The sequence below is a fragment of the Nerophis lumbriciformis genome, linkage group LG08 (genome assembly GCF_033978685.3).
Source record: "Nerophis lumbriciformis linkage group LG08, RoL_Nlum_v2.1, whole genome shotgun sequence".
Taxonomy (NCBI): Eukaryota; Metazoa; Chordata; class Actinopteri; order Syngnathiformes; family Syngnathidae; genus Nerophis; species Nerophis lumbriciformis.
Genome location: NC_084555.2, coordinates 47,937,501 through 47,958,218, shown reverse-complemented (window position 1 = coordinate 47,958,218; position 20,718 = coordinate 47,937,501). Strand labels below are relative to the sequence as shown.

Sequence of the window (20,718 nt, the reverse complement as noted above, 5' to 3'; positions counted from 1 at the left end):
ATAAGCTCTGCTTCTTCCTACTCGTTTTCGAACATGTTGAAAAGAGAAACTGGAGATTGTGATGTATCATGTTGTATGCTTGCATGTTCCAAATAAACTCAAACTCAAACTCAAACATTTTATGGCAGCACATAAATATGCTGAAATATTATGTATCCCCTACTAACTTTTTTGTCATTAATAACATGTCCAAATATACAAGTTTAGCTGTAAAATGGATGTCAACATTGACCAACTTGTCAGATTATGTCCACAACCAGGTTAGAGGCATGAGTCATAATCTCGAATGAACTTTCACCAAATCAGAGGCGATGCTGCAGCTCAGTGTGTCAATATAGCAGCATAAGCTAGTTTGCTCTCTAAAAGTAGTTCCTCTGTGTTAGCTCTTGTAATAACAATATGGTTGATACTGTTATGATTTGTCACAGCAGGTTATATTCTGTGTTTCGTATTATTCTCCTTATTATTCTCCTGAGGAGAATAATAAGGATAGTCGGATAGTCGAACCTCGGATTCAGGAGGAACAGTGTGGTTTCCGTCCTGGTCGTGGAACTGTGGACCAGCTCTATACTCTCGGCAGGGTCCTTGGATGGGAGTTTGCCCAACCTGTCTACATGTGCTTTGTGGACTTGGAGAAGGCATTCGACCGTGTCCCTCGGGAAGTCCTGTGGGGAGTGCTCAGAGAGTATGGGGTATCGGACTGTCTGATTTTGGCGGTCCGCTCCCTGTATGATCAGTGTCAGAGCTTGGTCCGCATTGCCGGCAGTAAGTCGGACCCGTTTCCAGTGAGGGTTGGACTCCGCCAAGGCTGCCCTTTGTCACCGATTCTGTTCATAACTTTTATGGACAGAATTCTAGGCGCAGTCAAGGCGTTGAGGGGATCCGGTTTGGTGGCTGCAGGATTAGGTCTCTGCTTTTTGCAGATGATGTGGTCCTGATGGCTTCATCTGGCCAGGATCTTCAGCTCTCGCTGGATCGGTTCGCAGCCGAGTGTGAAGCGACTGGGATGAGAATCAGCACCTCCAAGTCCGAGTCCATGGTTCTCGCCCGGAAAAGGGTGGAGTGCCATCTCCGGGTTGGGGAGGAGACCCTGCCCCAAGTGGAGGAGTTCAAGTACCTCGGAGTCTTGTTCACGAGTGAGGGAAGAGTGGATCGTGAGATCGACAGGAGGATCGGTGCGGCATCTTCAGTAATGCGGACGCTGTATCGATCCGTTGTGGTGAAGAAGGAGCTGAGCCGGAAGGCAAAGCTCTCAATTTACCGGTCGATCTACGTTCCCATCCTCACCTATGGTCATGAGCTTTGGGTTATGACCGAAAGGACAAGATCACGGGTACAAGCGGCCGAAATGAGCTTCCTCCGCCGGGTGGCAGGGCTCTCCCTTAGAGATAGGGTGAGAAGCTCTGTCATCTGCGGGGAGCTCAAAGTAAAGCCGCTGCTCCTCCACATGGAGAGGAGCCAGATGAGGTGGTTCGGGCATCTGGTCAGGATGCCACCCGATCGCCTCCCTCGGGAGGTGTTTAGGGCACGTCCGACCGGTAGGAGGCCACGGGGAAGACCCAGGACACGTTGGGAAGACTATGTCTCCCGGCTGGCCTGGGAACGCCTCGGGATCCCCCGGGAAGAGCTGGACGAAGTGGCTGGGGAGAGGGAAGTCTGGGCTTCCCTGCTTAGGCTGCTGCCCCCGCGACCCGACCTAGGATAAGCGGAAGAAGATGGATGGATGGATGGATGGATTATTCTCCTGTGCACTTAAGATGTGACTTTAAGGTTTTACTACTTACGTATAAAATACTACACGGTCTAGCTCCATCCTATCTTGCCGATTGTATTGTACCATATGTCCCGGCAAGAAATCTGCGTTCAAAGAACTCCGGCTTATTAGTGATTCCCAGAGCCCAAAAAAAGTCTGCGGGCTATAGAGCGTTTTCTATTGGGGCTCCAGTACTATGGAATGCCCTCCCGGTAACAGTTAGAGATGCTACCTCAGTAGAAGCATTTAAGTCCCGTCTTAAAACTCATTTGTATACTCTAGCTTTTAAATAGACCCCCTTTTTAGACCAGTTGATCTGCCGTTTCTCTTCTTTTGGGCCCCCCTCTCCCTTGTGGAGGGGGGGGCACAGGTTCGGCGGCCACAGATGAAGCGCTGGCTGTCCAAAGTCGGGACCCGGGGTGGACCGCTCGTCTGTGCATCGGTTGGGTACATGACTTTACACTTAATATTTGTCAAAAATTATGTGTTCGAAACACGCCCTTGCAGACTCTGAGAGCAGTATGATGATGACGATGATGATGTAACTAGTTTTACAACACTGACGTTTGATGCCTATGTGACACGCGAGAGTCGAAGGAAGGGAGCTGTTAGAACATTTGTACGTTCAATGTACGACGGAAGACACTTCATGCTATAATGAATAAAATGAGAAAAGACCGGACAGACCTCTGGTATGTACCACAACAACTATTGTTGGTTTCAATGACTGTAAATATCAATGTCTTTATTCAAATACTCATTGTTATTTACTAGGGATTGTACAATGTTTAGTGTAAGTAGTATTTTCATGCTTTTCCTCTTTGATTTGAAGGTCATCAACCTAAGCTGGGAAATACAATAAACCTGAACCTGACACCCAGCAGGCACAAGACATTGATACATTGATTACACGTACATGTCCTATAAGACTGACTTTGAAACAACGTTGCAAAATAGTTGTACTTGTAAATTGAGAAAACGAACGTTGGATCCACGTTGTTGGTTGGGAAATGACCAAATTCCAATGTCAAATCAACGTTAGAACTCATCGTTGTCAAAAAGCATGTCGTTTCAACGTTGTATTTGAGTTGTAGAATATTGGTTGGGAAATGACTACATTTCAATGGTCAAATCAACGTCACAACCTGACATTGAAGTGAAGTGAATTATATTTGTATAGCGCTTTTCTCTAGTGACTCAAAGCGCTTTACATAGTGAAACCCAATATCTAAGTTACATTTAAACCAGTGTTGGTTAAACATCGTTAAAAATCATCTAGTTTGATCGTTGTATTTGTGTTGTAGAATATTGGTTGGGAAATGACCAAATTCCAATGGTCAAATCAACCCGGCATTGAATAAACGTTGCCAAAAAGCATGTTGAGTTGCTCAATGTCAGGATACCTAATTCAACAAGTTTTCAATGTTGCTTTAATGTCTTGTGTCTGCTGGGCAGGTAAATAGTTTGTGTGAAATAAACTCAAAGAAAATCTACTGGAGTGGAGTTGATGAAAGTAACCTCTATGATCATCATGGTTCGAGGGCCAAAATCGGCCCGGGCATGGTACAAAATCGTCCGATCGGAATTCAGTTCGAAACCAGGAAGGAAAACATTTTTTTCAGCAAATATCCTTTAAACAGTGGAGTGTGCCTGTCATTCAGAGGAACCTGGACCAAATGTGCAGATCCTTGCATTGACATCTAACCTTGCTAGCAAACATGGAACACTGGAATCCAAACTTGTGACTAGGGATGATGTTCGAAATTGGTTCTACCGGTTGTTCGATAAGAAAAGAACCGATTCGATGGACTCGAATCCCTTTTTGAGAACCGGTTCCCGTTATCGAGGCCACTATAGTAAAGAAAAAAAGTTGGTTCTTTATTCGAATCCCTGGGAACGAATCTCTCCCCACGTACAGGAAATGCCCTGTGGAAGTGCAATGTTATGCCCATTTGATTGTAGACTCTTACTGACACCTTGTGGTGATATGAAAATACTACGCGTCATTAGTTTGGGCGAGACAATTGAGAAGTAGACAAGTTGTGTTAGCTTTTACAAGCCTTGGAAAAGATAAGTCTGTAAGTAAACTGTTTAACTTGTTTATGTAACTCAATATTAAGGTGGAAAGTAGTTACATTTGATAGTAAGATGTTTATTGAAAAACTATTTTTGTGCACTGTTTCAATGGATGTCTTGAGGACTTAAAATGGCTGCCAGTCGTGTATTTCCCCCATCGAAATAGTTTCAACACTCAGAAGTATTTGTTTGATGATAGCACTGTATATTTGTGTGAAGCTAATATTTACATATTGTATATTAAATTTCAGTATGTTAATTGAATCACATAGCTTATACATTTGTCATTGTGTGTATTTCAGTTTAAAAAAATAAAAATAACAGTCCAGTGCAAGACAAAAGTAAAGATAGGAAAAGACAAAGCAAGATCAACAACAATAAAGAGCCTAAATGGATTCATCTGCTTTGGATTGTTTGTTAGCTGTCTGCCAAGCTGTATAACCTCAACACGTATAGTGAGGGCAGAACAGGCAATATGCAATTATTGCCAGGCTTCGCTCTCATGTAAGGAGGGAAGAATTGTTGGTTGATGACTGTGGTGTTCTTAGTGTCATAGTGTGTGTAGTTAGTATGTTCCAATAGCAGCAGAAGTGCACTTTTTGGAGAGCTGTATTATTTTCAGTTTTGTGTCCAATGGACTGATTTTATTTAACACTATATTATTATTTAAACACCTATAGTGATCACAGAGACAGGTTGTTTTTGTGTTACTCTATATATTTGTTTTTCTGAAAAATCCCACTTAATATACTTTTGATAACAACAGTCAATAATTATTTGTATTTTTTTAAGGGAGTAACAGTCAATATTTATTTATTTATTTTATTTTATTTTTTTCTTATAAAATAAAAGTGAGCTTTTGTTAAACCAAATATTGTGTTTTTTTTCCATGTACAACAACCTATCTGGATTCGATAAGAGAATCCGTTCGATAAGAGGATTCGATAATGGGCTCGAACTCGATAATGTCTTATCAAACATCATCCCTACTTGTGACTTGCATAACCTTGAGGCATCTCTTTAGGTCCTCTACTTTACTTATTCAGTTGTACTAGTAGGTTCTCCCTTTTTCATCATTTGGGCTTTTTCAACTGGTGGCCCACGAGTTCCGTTCAAAAAACTTGCTCCTGTAACTCTGACAAAATCAGTGTCCACTGTAAAGGTCATTGGTTCTACAGAACATACAAAAACGACTAATAGCGAAGAGAGGAGTCAGTCAATCAACCAAAAACGATTTAGATAGCCATTCATTAAAAATGTCTCAAAGGGCTTTACAAACTCACAACGACATCCCCGGATTTACACTCACATACGGGCAAGGAAAAACTCAAAAGACCCCAGCTGAGGAAAAATGAGAAACCTCGAGAAGGGACCACAAATGTAGGGATCCCCCTCATAAGTGATCGGGTGCAATGGATATTGAGTGGGAATTGTCGGAGGCAGATATTTACATATATCCGTATTTAAGTGTTACTTCTTTAATTTCATAATCATATTACAAAACAGCTAGTGTTTTTCTTCCAATTGTGGTCTTTTGGTTGTCTGCAAATACTGTGTGCTAACCTTGAGTGTGGAATGTAAGAAAGAGAGATACTCCTTCTTCTTATCTATTCTTATGTCCAGGTGCGGAGGACAATGGGCATGTGTTTAGGCTGGAAAGACAAGACAACGAGGATGGGAGGGGGAGAGACTTTATAGAAGAGAAGGTTTCCATTTTTTCCATCTGAGCTGCGCGATTGAATGTTCTATGCTGGACTGGTCTCAGTATATTTACAAAGCTTTGCAAATATATTACAAAATACCTATTCTGTCTCTGGTGGTTCTTCTACTCAGCTTTAAGTGTTGTAAACAGCTTGGGAGCGACCTGCGACTTGAATTCCCTGGGAGGAACAACGGGTCCAAACGCAACAGCCTAATTATTGAATTGCTAAATTACAATAAATAATGTGGGAGTCCAGTCCATAGGAAAGTCAACAGATAGTAGAACAAATAACGGATGACTGCATCTGAAGTAAACAAGTTACATCAACCACCTTAGTAACTGCCAACAAAGAGAGGACTTGAAGGTGTGCCTTGAGGAACACCACTAGTATAACTAAAGAAGTAGAACAAATGCATCTGAAGTAAACAAGTTACATCAACACCTTGGTAACTGCCAAAAAAAGGTAGGACTTAGAGGTGTCAAAAGGACATGCCAATGTGGTCCAAGTTCCTCTATACAACAGGAACACTCTACCGTTCTTAGGAATTTGGTGCTAAATGTGCTGTTTGCGTCCAAAGTTTTAACTCGGTATGGTGTCATTCCAGCGCTGGACTTGGTTAGAAGTGAATAGTCCTGCCGTATGTGCTACAATGTCCTTACCCTAGATTTGTCCCAGACATACTATAATAGCCAACGTGAGTGAGGTCACATAAATGGTTTCTTCCAAAGCCCTGCATAGCATTTAAGTGATTGGCTGCAGCTTGGACATAAAAATGAAAACTGTATCTGCCTTTTTTGTTTTTCCAGCTCTGCATGGCTCGTTCGATTTCCCAGAAGGTAAGACCTGCTGATATTGTGGATTGCAAATTGCTCTCCTCCTTGTCAGAGTTTGTTGGTGACGAACCCCAAGATGCAGAGACGACGGCAGGCATTGAGCGAGAAAACATGATTTAATTAAACACTATGGCAAAAAAACAAACAAAAGGGTACAAACAAAAGGCTCGCACAAGGCGGAGAACAAACTTGGCTATGAACTAAAATAGCACAAAAGCTAACTGTCGACAAGAAACAAAAACACTTCCTGTGACACGAAGGAACTATGACAAGAGCAGAGTGAACAAAAGTAGACAGAGCTACAACAACAATTATTATGACAGGTAGTAGTGACAACAAGTATTAGCGACAATGACAATAATCCAGCACTGACTGGAGGGGAAGGCAGGTTTAAATAGCAGCTGGCTGATTGACACCAGGTGTGGCCAGGTGCCAATCAGCCGCAGCTGATTGGAAGCAGCACACAGGGAGACAATGAGGAAATAACCAAAATAAGAGCGTTGACAGTAAATGACAGAGGAAAAACTAAAACTTGACCAAACTGTCAGCGACAAGCCTGACACTCCTCCTCTTAAAAAAAACATATTTTTCGGACAATAGAGCGCGCCCGTATATAGGCCACACCCACTAAATTTTAGGGAAACATTTTTTTTTCCATATATTAGCCACACTATAAGCTGTACGTTGCGAAATGATATTATTTACACGGAAATATTGTGTAAATGTTTTTTTACATACATTAATTGTTTACAAATGGTGCCTGTAACACGGCAGTAAAACGGCAGATCAAACAAAACAGAAGTCATGGTCATGGACCCACTTTTAATGCTTCACAATCAAACACTTTAATGTTAAAATACTGAACAGATGTTTACCTTATCCCAATAAACATCTGTCCAGTATTTTCACTTAAAAGTGTTTGATTGTGAGGCATTAAAAGCCACAAAATGCAACGGGTCCATCAGACCCACAAACACTGGCTGAGTAACAACAATATGAACATTGCACGGAAAATTTCTCCGCCAGTTTCTGCATCCCACAGGGATTCTTCTTTTATGTTTCTGCACCTGCGGTTCCCACACAAGGTTGCAACATTGTTTGTCAACACTGTCTGCTCTCATTTTCTCGCACATTTGACCCTCTGATGTTCTGTGTACCCACACTCTGTCCTCCTCCTGTCTAGGCCTGCTGTGTGTGTGTGTGTGTGTGTGTGTGTGTGTGTGTGTGTGTGTGTGTGTGTGTGTGTGTGTGTGTGTGTGTGGTACAAAGAACATCAATTTCCACACTTCTATTAGCCCCGGGTCCAATGGACCCGGACATCTTATATGTAATAGAAATGTGTAGGGGGGGTGTATGGTGTGTGGTCATTAAATATGTATTCTGATATATGTTATTCACAGAAAATGAGCCAAAGCCAGTGAGTCTCAGTTAGAAAAATCAATTAATTGTATAATTTTTCTTTTAATAAAAAATGAAAACGGGTCCCACAGACCCGAACACCACAAGTGTCATTATCAAGTCTTTAGAGGAGTCTAAACATGTTACACACTGAGGGGGAGCAGAAGCAGGCATGCTAACAATAGACGAGATAGCTAGAAAGAAGAGAAGAAGTAAGTGCTTAGTAAAGTTTAAGAAGTGTAGAAGATGCGTGTTGCAACAAAGTAGGCAGCTACCATCAGGAAGTAGATTAACAAGAATGTAGCGAGAGAACAAATGTTGGTGTCCATAAATCGATCCATTAAAATGTTTTTATTAATGTTTAACAATTCAGAAAATAAAACCCTGGACACAGGATGACTTTGGGGGGGAAAGGGGTTTTAAATGAGTTCAGTTCTAAGTTCTAAGTACATCAACGGCTTGTGCCGCTAATGCAATTGTGGAGGGGGGCGTGGTCTGCGGACCTGTTGCGGAGCGGGGTGTGGAAGGACCGGCCTCGAAGCACAGCTGGCAGTGGATTGGAGTACCCAGCTGGGGCTGATCATCCAATCACCTGCCATGCTTATTAGCAGCAGCCGGACCGAGACACGGGTGGTGGAGTTGGAGCGAGAGAGAGACAAGCTGGAGAAAAAAGCGAGACGCACACTAGAGAGCAAAGCAGAGACACGCCGGACTGTACTGCTGAAAAGCAAACCATACTGTTGTATGAAAATAAAAGACTTGATCCAACCTCGTGCCAGTGTGTGGTGGTCAGGAGAACCCACTAGAGGGCAGCCTCTACAGAAATATTCATCTGATTTGAAGCATTCTTCTCCTTTTGCAGCTATTCTGAGCTGGTAGCTGATTGGCCCCTGGTGGTGCTTGCAGTTTGCACAGCGCTGATTGCCGTCTGCGCCCTGCTGGCTTTCATGTTTACCAAACTTCCCGACTTCACAGACTCAAGTAAAGTGAGTACAGCACCCACATAGTTTTCTGTCTGGATGTCAAACTTGTAGGGTGCTTGTGTAAAAAGTCAGTGAAATGATCCACAATGCAAGGCTGGAAGGACACCACACCCACAACCGAGTTAGTTGAAAACTTGAGAGACAAAACATTTTTGAAGCAAATTCCTAAAAACAATCTGTTTTAGAGAGGAACTTGGACCACATTAGCAGGTCCTTGCATTTACATTTTTACCTTGCCAGCCAACAGGACACTGGGGCCAAACTTGTGATTTAGGATGAGGTGATCCACAAGGCACCCCTTCATACTTGCCAACCTTGAGACCTCCGATTTCGGGGGGTGGGGGCGTGGTCGGGGGCGTGGTTAAGATATATATATATATATATATATATATATATATATATATATATATATATATATATATATATATATATATATATATATATATATATATATATATATATATATAAGAAATACTTGACTTTCAGTGAATTCTAGTTATTATATATATATATATATATATATATATATATATATATATATATATATATATATATATATATTATATATATATATATATATATATATATATATATATATAAATAAATAAAATAAATACTTGAATTTCAGTGTTCATTTACAAACTACAACTCACAAACACTTAGTTTGGCTTAGTTAGTTAGCTTAGTTAGGCTCCACCATCAGAATGTGTACTTAAACTTATAAAGATCACATGGATATTATTCAGTGAGTTGATTCACCAAAACTAACCTGTTATACAGGAGGAAAAAGCACACAGGACGTTTCAATTGTTCACAGACTGGTCGCGCTCATCAGAATGACAAGACACTTCCGGTCTGCAGGCGATAGCATTCAATTGGGAAGAAACGCCCTACTGCCCCCTACTGACCAATGTGAATACTGATAAATGTGTAATGACAGCTCCAAAAACGAATTCAAACCACAAAATAAAATAAATAAATCAACACAAAAATGTGACACATTATGGGTGGGTCACATATGCATGTACAGTAGATGGCAGTATTGTCCTGTTTAAAAGTGTCACAACATTGCTGTTTACGGCAGACGAACTGCTTTACGGTAGACACTGTTGTTGTGTGTTGTCAACACGTCACTCAGGTCCGCCTGAATTTCGGGAGTTTTTCGGGAGAAAATTTGTCCCGGGAGGTTTTCGGGAGAGGCGCTGAATTTCGGGAGTCTCCCGGAAAATCCGGGAGGGTTGGCAAGTATGCACCCCTTTAAGTCCACTACTTCACTACTTTATTTTTCGTAACATGATTTGTAACTAAGGTGTTGATGTAACTTCAGGTGCATTTGTTCTACTTCTTTAGTTATACTAGTGGTGTTCCTCAAGGCACACCTTTAAGTCCTCTTTTTTTTGGCAGTTACTAAGGTGTTGATGTAACGTGTTTACTTCAGATGCATTGATTGATTGATTGATTGGAACTTGTATTAGTAGATTGCACAGTACAGTACATCATACTTGCCAACCCTCCCGGATTTTCCGGGAGACTCCCGAAATTCAGCGCCTTTCCTGAAAACCTCCCGGGACAAATTTTCTCCCGAAAATCTACCGAAATTCAGGCGGACCTGAGTGACGTGTCGACAGCCTGTTTTCACGTCCGCTTTCCCACAATATAAATAGCGTGCCTGCCCAATCACGTTATAACTGTAGAATGATGGAGGGCGAGTTCTTGGTTTCTTATATGGGTTTATTGTTAGGCAGTTTCATTAACGTCCTCCCAGCGCGGCAACAGCACACAACAACAGCAGTCATGTTTTCGTCTACCGTAAAGCAGTTAGTCTGCCGTAAACAGCAATGTTGTGACACTCTTAAACAGGACAATACTGCCATCTACTGTGCATGCATATGTGACAATAACATTTACGGCTTTTAGAGAGTGCAGTGCACAACTGCGCACACAACAAGGAGACGAAGCAGAATGCATCTTCAGAGAGGGTGTTCAGCATGGTTAGAAAAATAGTGACAGAGAATAGAACAAAGAGGGACAATTCAACCCTTAACTCAACAATGAGTAGATGAGTGTTATGTGTGTGTATATGTGTAAATAAATGAACACTGAAATTCAAGTATATCTCTTTTATATATATATATATATATATATAATATATATATATATATATATATATATATATATATATATATATATATATATATATATATATATATATATATATATATATATATATATATATATATATATATATAATAAAATAAAATAAATATATATATACATATAGCTAAAATTCACTGAAAGTCAAGTATTTCTTATATATATATATATATATATATATATACATATATATATATATATATATATATATATATATATATATATATATATATATATATATATATATATATATATATATATATATATGAAATACTTGACTTGGTGAATTCTAGCTGTAAATATACTCCTCCCCTCTTAACCACGCCCCCAACCACGCCCCCGCCCCAACCACACACACACACACCCACCTCCCGAAATCGGAGGTCTCAAGGTTGGCAAGTATGCAGTACATAGTCTGTACAATTGACCACTAAATGGTATCACCACAATAAGTTTTTCAATTTGTTTAAGTCGGGGTCCACGTTAATCAATTCATGGTATTTGTTCTACTTCTTTAGTTATACTAGTGGTGTTCCTCAAAGTTCCATTTTAGGTCCTCTCTTTTTCATCATTTGGACTATTTAACTGGTGGCCTGCGAGTTCAGTGCAAAAAATTAAAACAAAAAAAAATCCTCCTTGTCCAGTCGCTGTACTTGTACTGAAAAACAATTGTCTTTGGTTTGGCCTGTTTTTTCTTTTCAAGGGTTTTGAAACGCGAGGAACTGCCATCAGCCAACGGTTGGTGGCGTTCAACAACCTAATGAAGACATTTTACAAACCTGACAATGAGCAGGCTGCAAGGTAACCTTACACCGAACTCTCACAGAATATATGTCCACTTCTACTATATTTGCTATTTAGGGCCGATGTTCAACTAATTTTACATCCTATAAATCTGTAGAATTATTATAAATCTCTCGTTGGCCGTTTGGAGATGCATACTTGTCGTGTATAGCAGTGGTTCTATAACTTTTTTTTTTACCGAGAACCACCTTAATGACCAACATTAAAATACAGTAGCATAGAAGGCTTATGTATTCATTAAAAACAAGGCAGAGGTTTTATTTAACAATTATAGTCTATATTGTTGTCCAATGTAACATTACACACAGTTTAAACAGTAACATTGAAAAATTAAAGCATTTGAGGGCCATTTTGTTATTTTTAATTTTCAAAACTAATGCAAAATAAAAGTAAATGTTTTTAACATTTTGGGCTCCCTTCAAGTTTGGTCCAAGTGACCTGGAAATGTCTTAGACTTAAAAATGTTAAAAATAAGTCATATATATATATATATATATAATATTTTATTATTATTATTATTGTTCAACTCTTAAATATCTACTAATCAACTTCAGGTCTAACTGTTGATAGAAAGTTTGAAAAAAAGAAAAGAAAATTATGCTGTTTGTAATGGAATGGAAAAAAACAATTATGCACTTTTCCTTCCCACCCAAAAAAGAAAAATGTGCAAAGTGGAATATTTAATGTCAAGTTATAGAAGTCTTAAATGGGTCAACAATTCATATTACCATTGATTTTTAATTCATTATTATTTTTGAGCAATTACAGTTTTAAATGATTGGGGATCCACATTGGCCCCACTCACATAAATGTTCAAATTAAGTCATGTATATATATATTTTACTTTCAACACTTAAATCTCTGGAACAGGGGTCGGCAACCCAAAATGTTGAGAGAGCCATATTGGACCAAAAATACAAAAACAAATCTGTCTGGAGCCGCAAAAAATTAAAAGCCATATTACATACAGATAGTGTGTCATGAGATATAAATTGAATTAAGAGGACTTAAAGGAAACTAAATGAGCTCAAATATAGCTACAAATGAGGCATAATGAAGCAATATGTACATATAGCTAGCCTAAATAGCATGTTAGCATCGATTAGCTTCAGTGACCAAATATGTCCGATTAGCACTCCACACAAGTCAATAACATCAACAAAACTCACCTTTGTGCATTCATGCACAACCTTAAAAGTTTGGTGGACAAAATGAGACAGAAAAAGAAGTGGCATAAAACACGTCCTAGAATGTCGGCGAAAGTTATACATGTAAACAAACTAAGGTGAGTTCAAGGACCGCCAAAATTAGTAGGACAAAACGGCGCTCGCCAAATACTCGAATCAGTGAAGCTGACAGTGTGCTTTATAACAATTAGGGAGGTTTGTGTCATGTTTGTCCTCCTACAGAAACCATATTAAAACAAAAAATAGATTTTTTTCCTCTCATCTTTTTCCATTTTTCATACATTTTTAAAAAAGCTCCAGAGAGCCACTAGGGCGGCGCTAAAGAGCCGCGGGTTGCCGACCCCTGCTCTAGAACAATTATAAGTTTTCCTTATTGTAACCGAGGGTTTATATATGTCGCCTATACGGTATGAAACTACAAAATAATAAACACGGAATCTCCAGTTTACACGAGGACCCTTTATTTACCTTCTTTTCAAAACCTTCGCTCCACTCCAACCACGTGACCTCACTTCCGCTCTTAGCGCCTTCAAAATAAGAGCTCAAGGCATATACTGTATGACAGCGTATAACAGGAACTTAACATCACCAAGAGGAAAGCCCATAAAAATAGGTTACATACCTCCCCTCCTACAAAAAGAAACGTCCTCGTTTCAACACCATAACAGAATATGCAAAAATAACACAGGCAGTAAAAAAAAACACAGGAGTTAACACACACACACACAAAAAATATATATATATGCATGTTCCCCTCACACCACTGCACAGTCACGCATGCCACACTATTCCCACGTACACCAGAAAATTCTGATACACCATAGCCTCCAGACATACTATACACATATGAAACATGTGCCATCACAGTAAGAACATGTTAAGTGACCTTGACAATCTTTAACCGAAAGCCCAAATTTTTGTTTAATTTCTTCTATTTCTAAACAGCTAACCAAAAGTGACAAAGTCCTTGAAACGAACTGGTTGTCGCACATTCCTCCCAGAACGAGAAACAGTCTGTAGTGGCTCTCTGGTGCCTGTAATCTGAACAGTCCCTGTGTCACCAGAGATCAGCGGCTCGTCCGCCCTAGCACCCCCCTCTGGCGACCCCTCGTCCAGCAATGAGGGAGCCTGACTAGGAGAAAGCGAAGCAGACAGGCCATTTGAAAAACCAGCAGCCATCGGTAGTGTGTATGGTTTCAGTCTATCATAATGGACGACCTGCCCCCGTCCATCAAACTCCAAAGGGTTGTCAATATGATAGGTGAGTCCAGGTTCCCCTTGAGAGTCCAACACAGACAGGACCCTGTAGGGCCCCTTCCAGTGGGGAGCAAGTTTCATCCTGTCCTCTGTCGGATTACGTAGCCAAACCAGATCCCCTACTGCATACGGCTGGTGACGCACAGCTCCATCATAGTACAGCTTTTGTTTCTCGTAAGCGTTGGCGCCACCTTGCCTGGCACCAGCGAAAGCAGTCTCCAGCCTCTCTGCTAACGAGGCCACAAAGTCTGCATGAGAAAGAGGCAAGTCTGAGCGCACCAGGTGAGACGGCACCAACACATCCACTGGAACACGAGCCTCCCGTCCGTGAAGTAGATAGTACGGACTGTAGTTGGTGCAGGCATGCACAGATGTGTTATAGGCGAAAGCCACCTGTTTCAGATAATCATCCCACTCACCACCGCAGGCGAGCAACGATTTGGCAAGCTGGTCGATCAGAGTGCGGTTAAAGCGTTCAACCATTCCGTCCGATTTGGGATTATAAGGTGTAGTGCGTGTCTTTTTAATTCCCAGGAGCTGACACAGTCTTTGAACAATTTCAGCTTCAAACTGCCGCCCCTGATCACTATGAATCACTTCAGGAACACCATGCACCATCACATAGTCATCGAACAAACACTGTGCTACCGACTGTGCTGTTTGGTTAGAGAGCGCATACAGATTCACAAACTTGGTAAAGTAGTCTTCCACTACTAACACGTATCTATTTCCTTTAGAAGTCACTGGCAGTTCAAGAATGTCCGTTGCCACTCTCTGGAGTGGCCGAGTTGCATGGACGCTCCCCATCGGTGCCCGATGCTTAGGGCCTTGCGGGTTTGACATGGGATGCACCACCGCTGAATATCTTTGAACATGAACGGCCAATAGCAAGTTTCCCTTGCACGTTCCCACACTCGTTCCACAGAAAAATGTGCCGATGTAGAGCCCCCATGTAGATGCTGCAGCACATCAGAGATAAGTGAGGAGGGCATGACAACCTGACACAGAGCATCTCCGGTGAGGGCAGAGTTCACCGTCCTGCAAAGTAGTCCATTAACAACAGCGAGGCGGGGATATTCAGTCCATAATTTTCGAAGCCACCGGGAGCTAACTCTCATCTGCCCCGTAGATGGTCGAGAGCCACTTCTCTCCATCCAGTCCAACACCCGATTAATATCTGGGTCGGCCCGTTGTAGCCCCCTCATTTCCGTTCCGTCATGTGAAAGTGCATGTTTGAACGACAAGTCCTGCGCCCCACTGTTTTTCTCCACCTGCTGCGCCCCTGTATGGAGGTCAGAGGTTGGGGGGTTTCCCATGTGTGTTTGTAGCGGTTGAGTGACTGGTTGGGGAACGCTGGGCTCTATATCTGAGCCGATGACATTCACTTGTGTGGTTGTCTCACCTGCGTTTACCACACTAGGCACAGGGTCTTGAGGACGCCGTGAGAGTGCATCAGCATTAGTATGCCGTTTGCCGTCCTTGTGCTGCATCCTCCAGTTATAAGGGTCCAGTTCCAGTATCCATCTTGCTCTGCGTCCCGTGGGATCCTTGTCAATGGACATGCCACGCAGGCCCAGCAGAGGCTTGTGATCAGTTATGATGGTAAAGGCAGCTGATCCTATGTAATGTCTGAATTGCCGTGTAGCCCACACTACGGCCCACAGCTCTCTGTCAAATGTAGACCAGCGCTTTTCTGGGGAACTGAGTGCTTGGCTATCGTATGACACCACACGCTCCAATCCGTCCTTGTCCTGAGCCAACACTGCCCCCACTGCTTCCAAAGAGGAATCTGTGTACACTTTAAAAGGGATGTTAAAGTCAGGCATGGTGACAACTGGAGCAGATGAAAGCACCCCCTTCAGGTACTCAAAGGCTGTGTCACACTCGCTTGTCCATTTAAAAGGTGTATCTTTGCAGGTGAGGCGGTGCAGAGGGGCTGCACACTGGGCAAAGTTTTTAACAAAGCGTCTGTAGTAAGAACAAAGGCCCACAAAGGCTCTCACTTCGGTTGGGTTTTGTGGTGTGGGCCAGGTTCTGACTTTGTCCGTGTTTCGAGGGTCGGGCTGTAAGCCGTGGCGAGAAACAACATGTCCCAGGAACACTACATGATTTCGAGCCAGATGACATGTCTTATGATTCAGCCTGAGGCCAGCTGCATTGATCCTGGAGAAAACTTCACGCAAACTGGTGAGATGGGCCTCAAAGGTGGGGCTGTATATTAACACGTCGTCAAGGTACACCATACACACTTGCCAGGGGATCCCTCTGAGCACCAGCTCCATCATGCGCTGAAATGTTGCAGGTGAGTTAGTAAGGCCCATCGGCATAGACCGCCACTGGTAGAGGCCCCGGCCCGTGGTGAAGGCAGTTTTCTCCCTGTCTCCCTCAGCGACCTCGACCTGCCAATATCCGTTAGTGAAGTCCAACGTGCTGAACCACAGGGAGCCCGCCAGCGCATCCAGGGTCTCATCCACCCTGGGGAGCGAATGAGAATCTTTCACGGTTATACTGTTCAGACGACGATAGTCAATGCAGAATCTCCACTCACCATTCTTCTTCTTTACAAGGACCACAGGCGAGGCCCATGGGCTGCAGCTTTCCTCAATCACCCCGTCCGCCAACAGGGCAGTCACCTGCCTGTCTATTTCCTCTCTCTTTTCTGGTGAAGTCCGGTAGGCGCGTTGCCGCAAAGGAGGATGATCACCGGTCTTGATGTGATGTTGGATAAGGGTGCATCTGCCAGGCCCCCCTTTTGACAGGTTGAATATCTCCTGATGCTCAGCCAGCAGTGCAGCCAGTTGTGCTTTCTGTTGCTGACTAGCAGAAGACTCCTCCAGTGACACCACAGGCACCTCACTGCATGAAATAGCAGAGACAGTCTCGGTTGGACCCTGAGGAAGTGTCACAATCTCGGCCTCATCTACTGAGAAAAACTCCCCGAGGTGCACGCCTTCTCTCAGTATAATGTCTTGATCTGTAGGGTTCAACACACGGGCGGTGGTAACCCCGTCCTTTACAGATGTCACCGTGTGAGCTATGACACATTCACTTTTGCCTTTAAGGTTGGGTGATAAGTAACCCACAAAGTCAGGAAGCTGATCAACGGGCCCAGGTGGGGACACACTCACAGGCACCAGCATCTCGCTGAGGGGGGGCAGTGTCACGACAGTGGCGATGGAAACATTGCAACACTCCGGGATCAAGTCTTTGCCACTCAGGAGTGAAAGTACAGTGTCCCATAGGTGTAGTTGGCCACGGGCATAATCTAGGAGGGCGTGATTTGCGACAAGAAAGTCCAAGCCCAGTAGCGCTGTTTGTGTGGACCCTCTAATAACATGGAAAACCTGCTGCCGGGAGGTCTTTTCCAGACGCAGAGTCACTGTTATAGTGCCCAGTGTGTCGAGTAACTGTCCATTCACCGCCCGTGCAGCAATAAAATCCGCCGTTAAGGGTCGCTTATGCAGGGCTGGAACAGACATGCGGAAGTTGTCACTGATAAACGACTCGGTTGCTCCTGAATCGATCAATATGTTAATTTCAGTCCCTTCAATACTTCCCCTCACATATGAGGTTCGCTGTTCTGTCTTGTCCGGTGTCATTGCATTGCTCATGGAGGGGATAAACATCACTCCCTCCATAGGGCCCATAGGTTCTGTAGCTGATGTTTGGGCTGCAACATCAGCTACATCTCTTTTCCCGACTGGTTTGTAGCGTCTTCCCTCCTGGGGGAGAGAAAATGCACACCTCGCCGTCTCTGTGTTTCCTCATTAGAGGGGCTCCTAGCAGGTCTTGGACCCCGCCAACTTGGAGAGTTGGCTCGGTTGTTGTAGGGGCTCCAATAGTCCTGTTTGTCCCTCGGCCCTCCTTCTGCGCGCCGCTCGCGCCAGCCACGGTCAGGTGAACGCCCTCTCTGTTGACCCCATGGGCGAGACGGACAGCCTTGCTCCCCACAAGTACACTGACATTGACTTCCACGTACTGGATGAGGTGCTCGCCGTTCGTCTTTCCAGTAGCTGGATCGCAGTCGGGTGTTTTCCTCTGCCATTTGTTTCATTTCCATCCTCATTTCCCTCATATCTGCAGTAAGTCTGTCCATAGTCCTATACAAACCACCGCCATCATCAGATATGGAGTGCACCATGGCCGCAGTACCGTTTTCAGTGGGAGGTGGGCATACCTGTGTGCTGACATGTCCATCCTTAGGGCCTCTCTGGCCATCTCACACCGGCCAGCGATGGTCAGGGCCTCCTCCAAATCAGTCGCTCCCTGCTCATGACATTTAGCTCTCAGAGCCGGGTCGAGTCCAGCCAGAAATCTGCGAAATTTCTCCTCTTTCTGAGCTATATCACCATAGCTTGGGAATGCCTCTTGGACTAGCTTGCTTATGTCTGCTGCATATACTTCCAGACTCTCTCCGGGAGCACGTAGGCGGGCAGAGATGTTTGCTCTGAAACAGTCTAGAAAACGTTTTTGTCCAAAAGCCTCCTGCAATTTCTCTTTCACCTGATCATAGTCCACCTGAACGGCAGCTGGCAAGCTATCCCATAGAAGAAAAGCAGCCTTTGTCAGCCGCGTGGGTAAAATCCTCACCAGTTCATAGTCCAAGCTACTGCCCGTGCCTCCAACCAGCGCCTTCACTGCTACTTCATATTGTCTGGCCCAGCAGGGGAAACTTTGTTTTTCCTCACCGGAAAATGGCTGCGGCAGTTCAATCTTTACATTGCTGGCGCACAATCTTTCTCCACGTTGCTCCCTGTAGCTATAGTCCAGCGGGTCCTCGCCTTTATTCCACATAGCAGCAGTAAGATGAAATAAGTCTTCGTGCTTTCTGACAAGACGACGCTCCGCCGTTGCTAGCTGCGGCTAACTGAGATGAAGCTAACCGACTCTCCTAACTTTACCGTAATTAGAGTCTTTCTTTTGCGGGACCTTGATCCCACCGCTGCCACCAATGTAACCGAGGGTTTATATATGTCGCCTATACGGTATGAAACTACAAAATAATAAACACGGAATCTCCAGTTTACACGAGGACCCTTTATTTACCTTCTTTTCAAAACCTTCGCTCCACTCCAACCACGTGACCTCACTTCCGCTCTTAGCGCCTTCAAAATAAGAGCTCAAGGCATATACTGTATGACAGCGTATAACAGGAACTTAACATCACCAAGAGGAAAGCCCATAAAAATAGGTTACATTATTATTATTATTTTTTGTGTGTGTTTTATATCCTCTTTGTCAAACTAAAGTTGGTTTTGTGTGCGCAAAACTCACATAATATGCAGTATTTCCCCCGCCACCCAAAAAAAATTTTTTAGTGAAATATTTAATTTGAAGTACTTTAAGTATCTTAAGTAGGTCAATAATTCATAACACCACTGATTTCAGCTTTGTAGAAAAAAAAAAAAAAAAAACATCCCGCGTGGCAGCTTTGTGTTTTTCGAGTCAACCTTGCAAATTTTTCTTGTGACATTACACCTGTTTGCTCTTTTATTCTACTGTTTTTTTTGTATTTTTTTTTTTTTTTAATTTTTAAAAGTATTTTTAGAAAATTCCCACGGGCCGTTGAAAGAATTACTAAAATCCAAATATGAGTTTTTTTTACTGAAACAAATAAAACGAACATCTTCCTGATGAGGGACAAACTTTTGTTGAATGAATGAAATGAATGTAGCTTCAGTACTGCTTTTTTTTATTGATTGGTTGTGTGTTGTGCTTCCAGATTGGTTGAAATAACTTCTGCATTAAGTGCAAATACTGTCGCCCTTGTAGATAATAATTATTGATCTGTTTTTCAGATACCACGAGCTCAAGGGGCACAAAAACCATCTTCACAGGAAAAAACGGGATTCCCAACCGCTCAGTGAAGAAGGCTTATGCACAAGGCGTAAGGTTTTCATTTTTTTTAGGTCAAAATCCTTGTATGAGTAAACACCTGCTATCTATCACACACTGAGGTGAGAGGAAGTCCACCAACTTATCAAGCCTTTTTATGCAAAACCAACATTTTTTCTTTTTTACCTGATGGCGTTTTGGATGTATTTGGGAACCCTATAAGTCATAAGGCACCGGACCATAAGCCACAGATATATACAGTAAGTTGTGAAGATGTCAGGTTCCAACACTGATGACATCTATTAAAACAGACGAGAAGCAAGGAATCATGCAGAGACAGAGTTAAATTTGGCTCAATTGAGGAGGGACGTTATTTGGGCTGTACTCTAGTTACAGATCCAAACTTTGCTCTAAAGTCTAGCCCAGTGCTTCCTCTATTTGGGAGTTACCTTGTTACATCACTGAAGCTGTCGCTGAGGGAATGGGGTAATCTCAACAGCTCCAGTTAGACACTATATATGATTATACTAGAAATGTGTTGACACTGGTGATATCGCCTTGTCTCTGCTCTGTCTGCGTCACGGCGGTGTCCGGCCTTGGCAGTCAGCAGGCCACCCTAACCCTAACCCTAACACTGATACGAGACTGGCTTGCAATCTTTTGGATTGCCAGCTTTGCACAGACAAAAAGAAATACCACTTCAGCACAATTGACAATAACTATAGCAACGGCCCT

The 20,718-nt window shown here is 42.8% G+C and overlaps 1 protein-coding gene across 1 annotated transcript in view; it reads left to right on the top strand.

The window, feature by feature from the left end:
• Positions 1-2,349: 2,349 nt before the first annotated feature.
• LOC133611937 (protein dispatched homolog 1-like) overlaps positions 2,350-20,718 on the top strand; it is a 32,912-nt gene continuing 14,543 nt past the window's right edge. Inside the window, exons 1-5 of the mRNA XM_061969128.2 lie at positions 2,350-2,445; positions 6,339-6,368; positions 8,626-8,749; positions 11,604-11,701; positions 19,947-20,035. Coding sequence (XP_061825112.2) covers positions 2,411-2,445; positions 6,339-6,368; positions 8,626-8,749; positions 11,604-11,701; positions 19,947-20,035 — 376 coding nt within the window. The 5' untranslated portion in view covers positions 2,350-2,410. The remainder of the gene's footprint in view (positions 2,446-6,338; positions 6,369-8,625; positions 8,750-11,603; positions 11,702-19,946; positions 20,036-20,718) is intronic.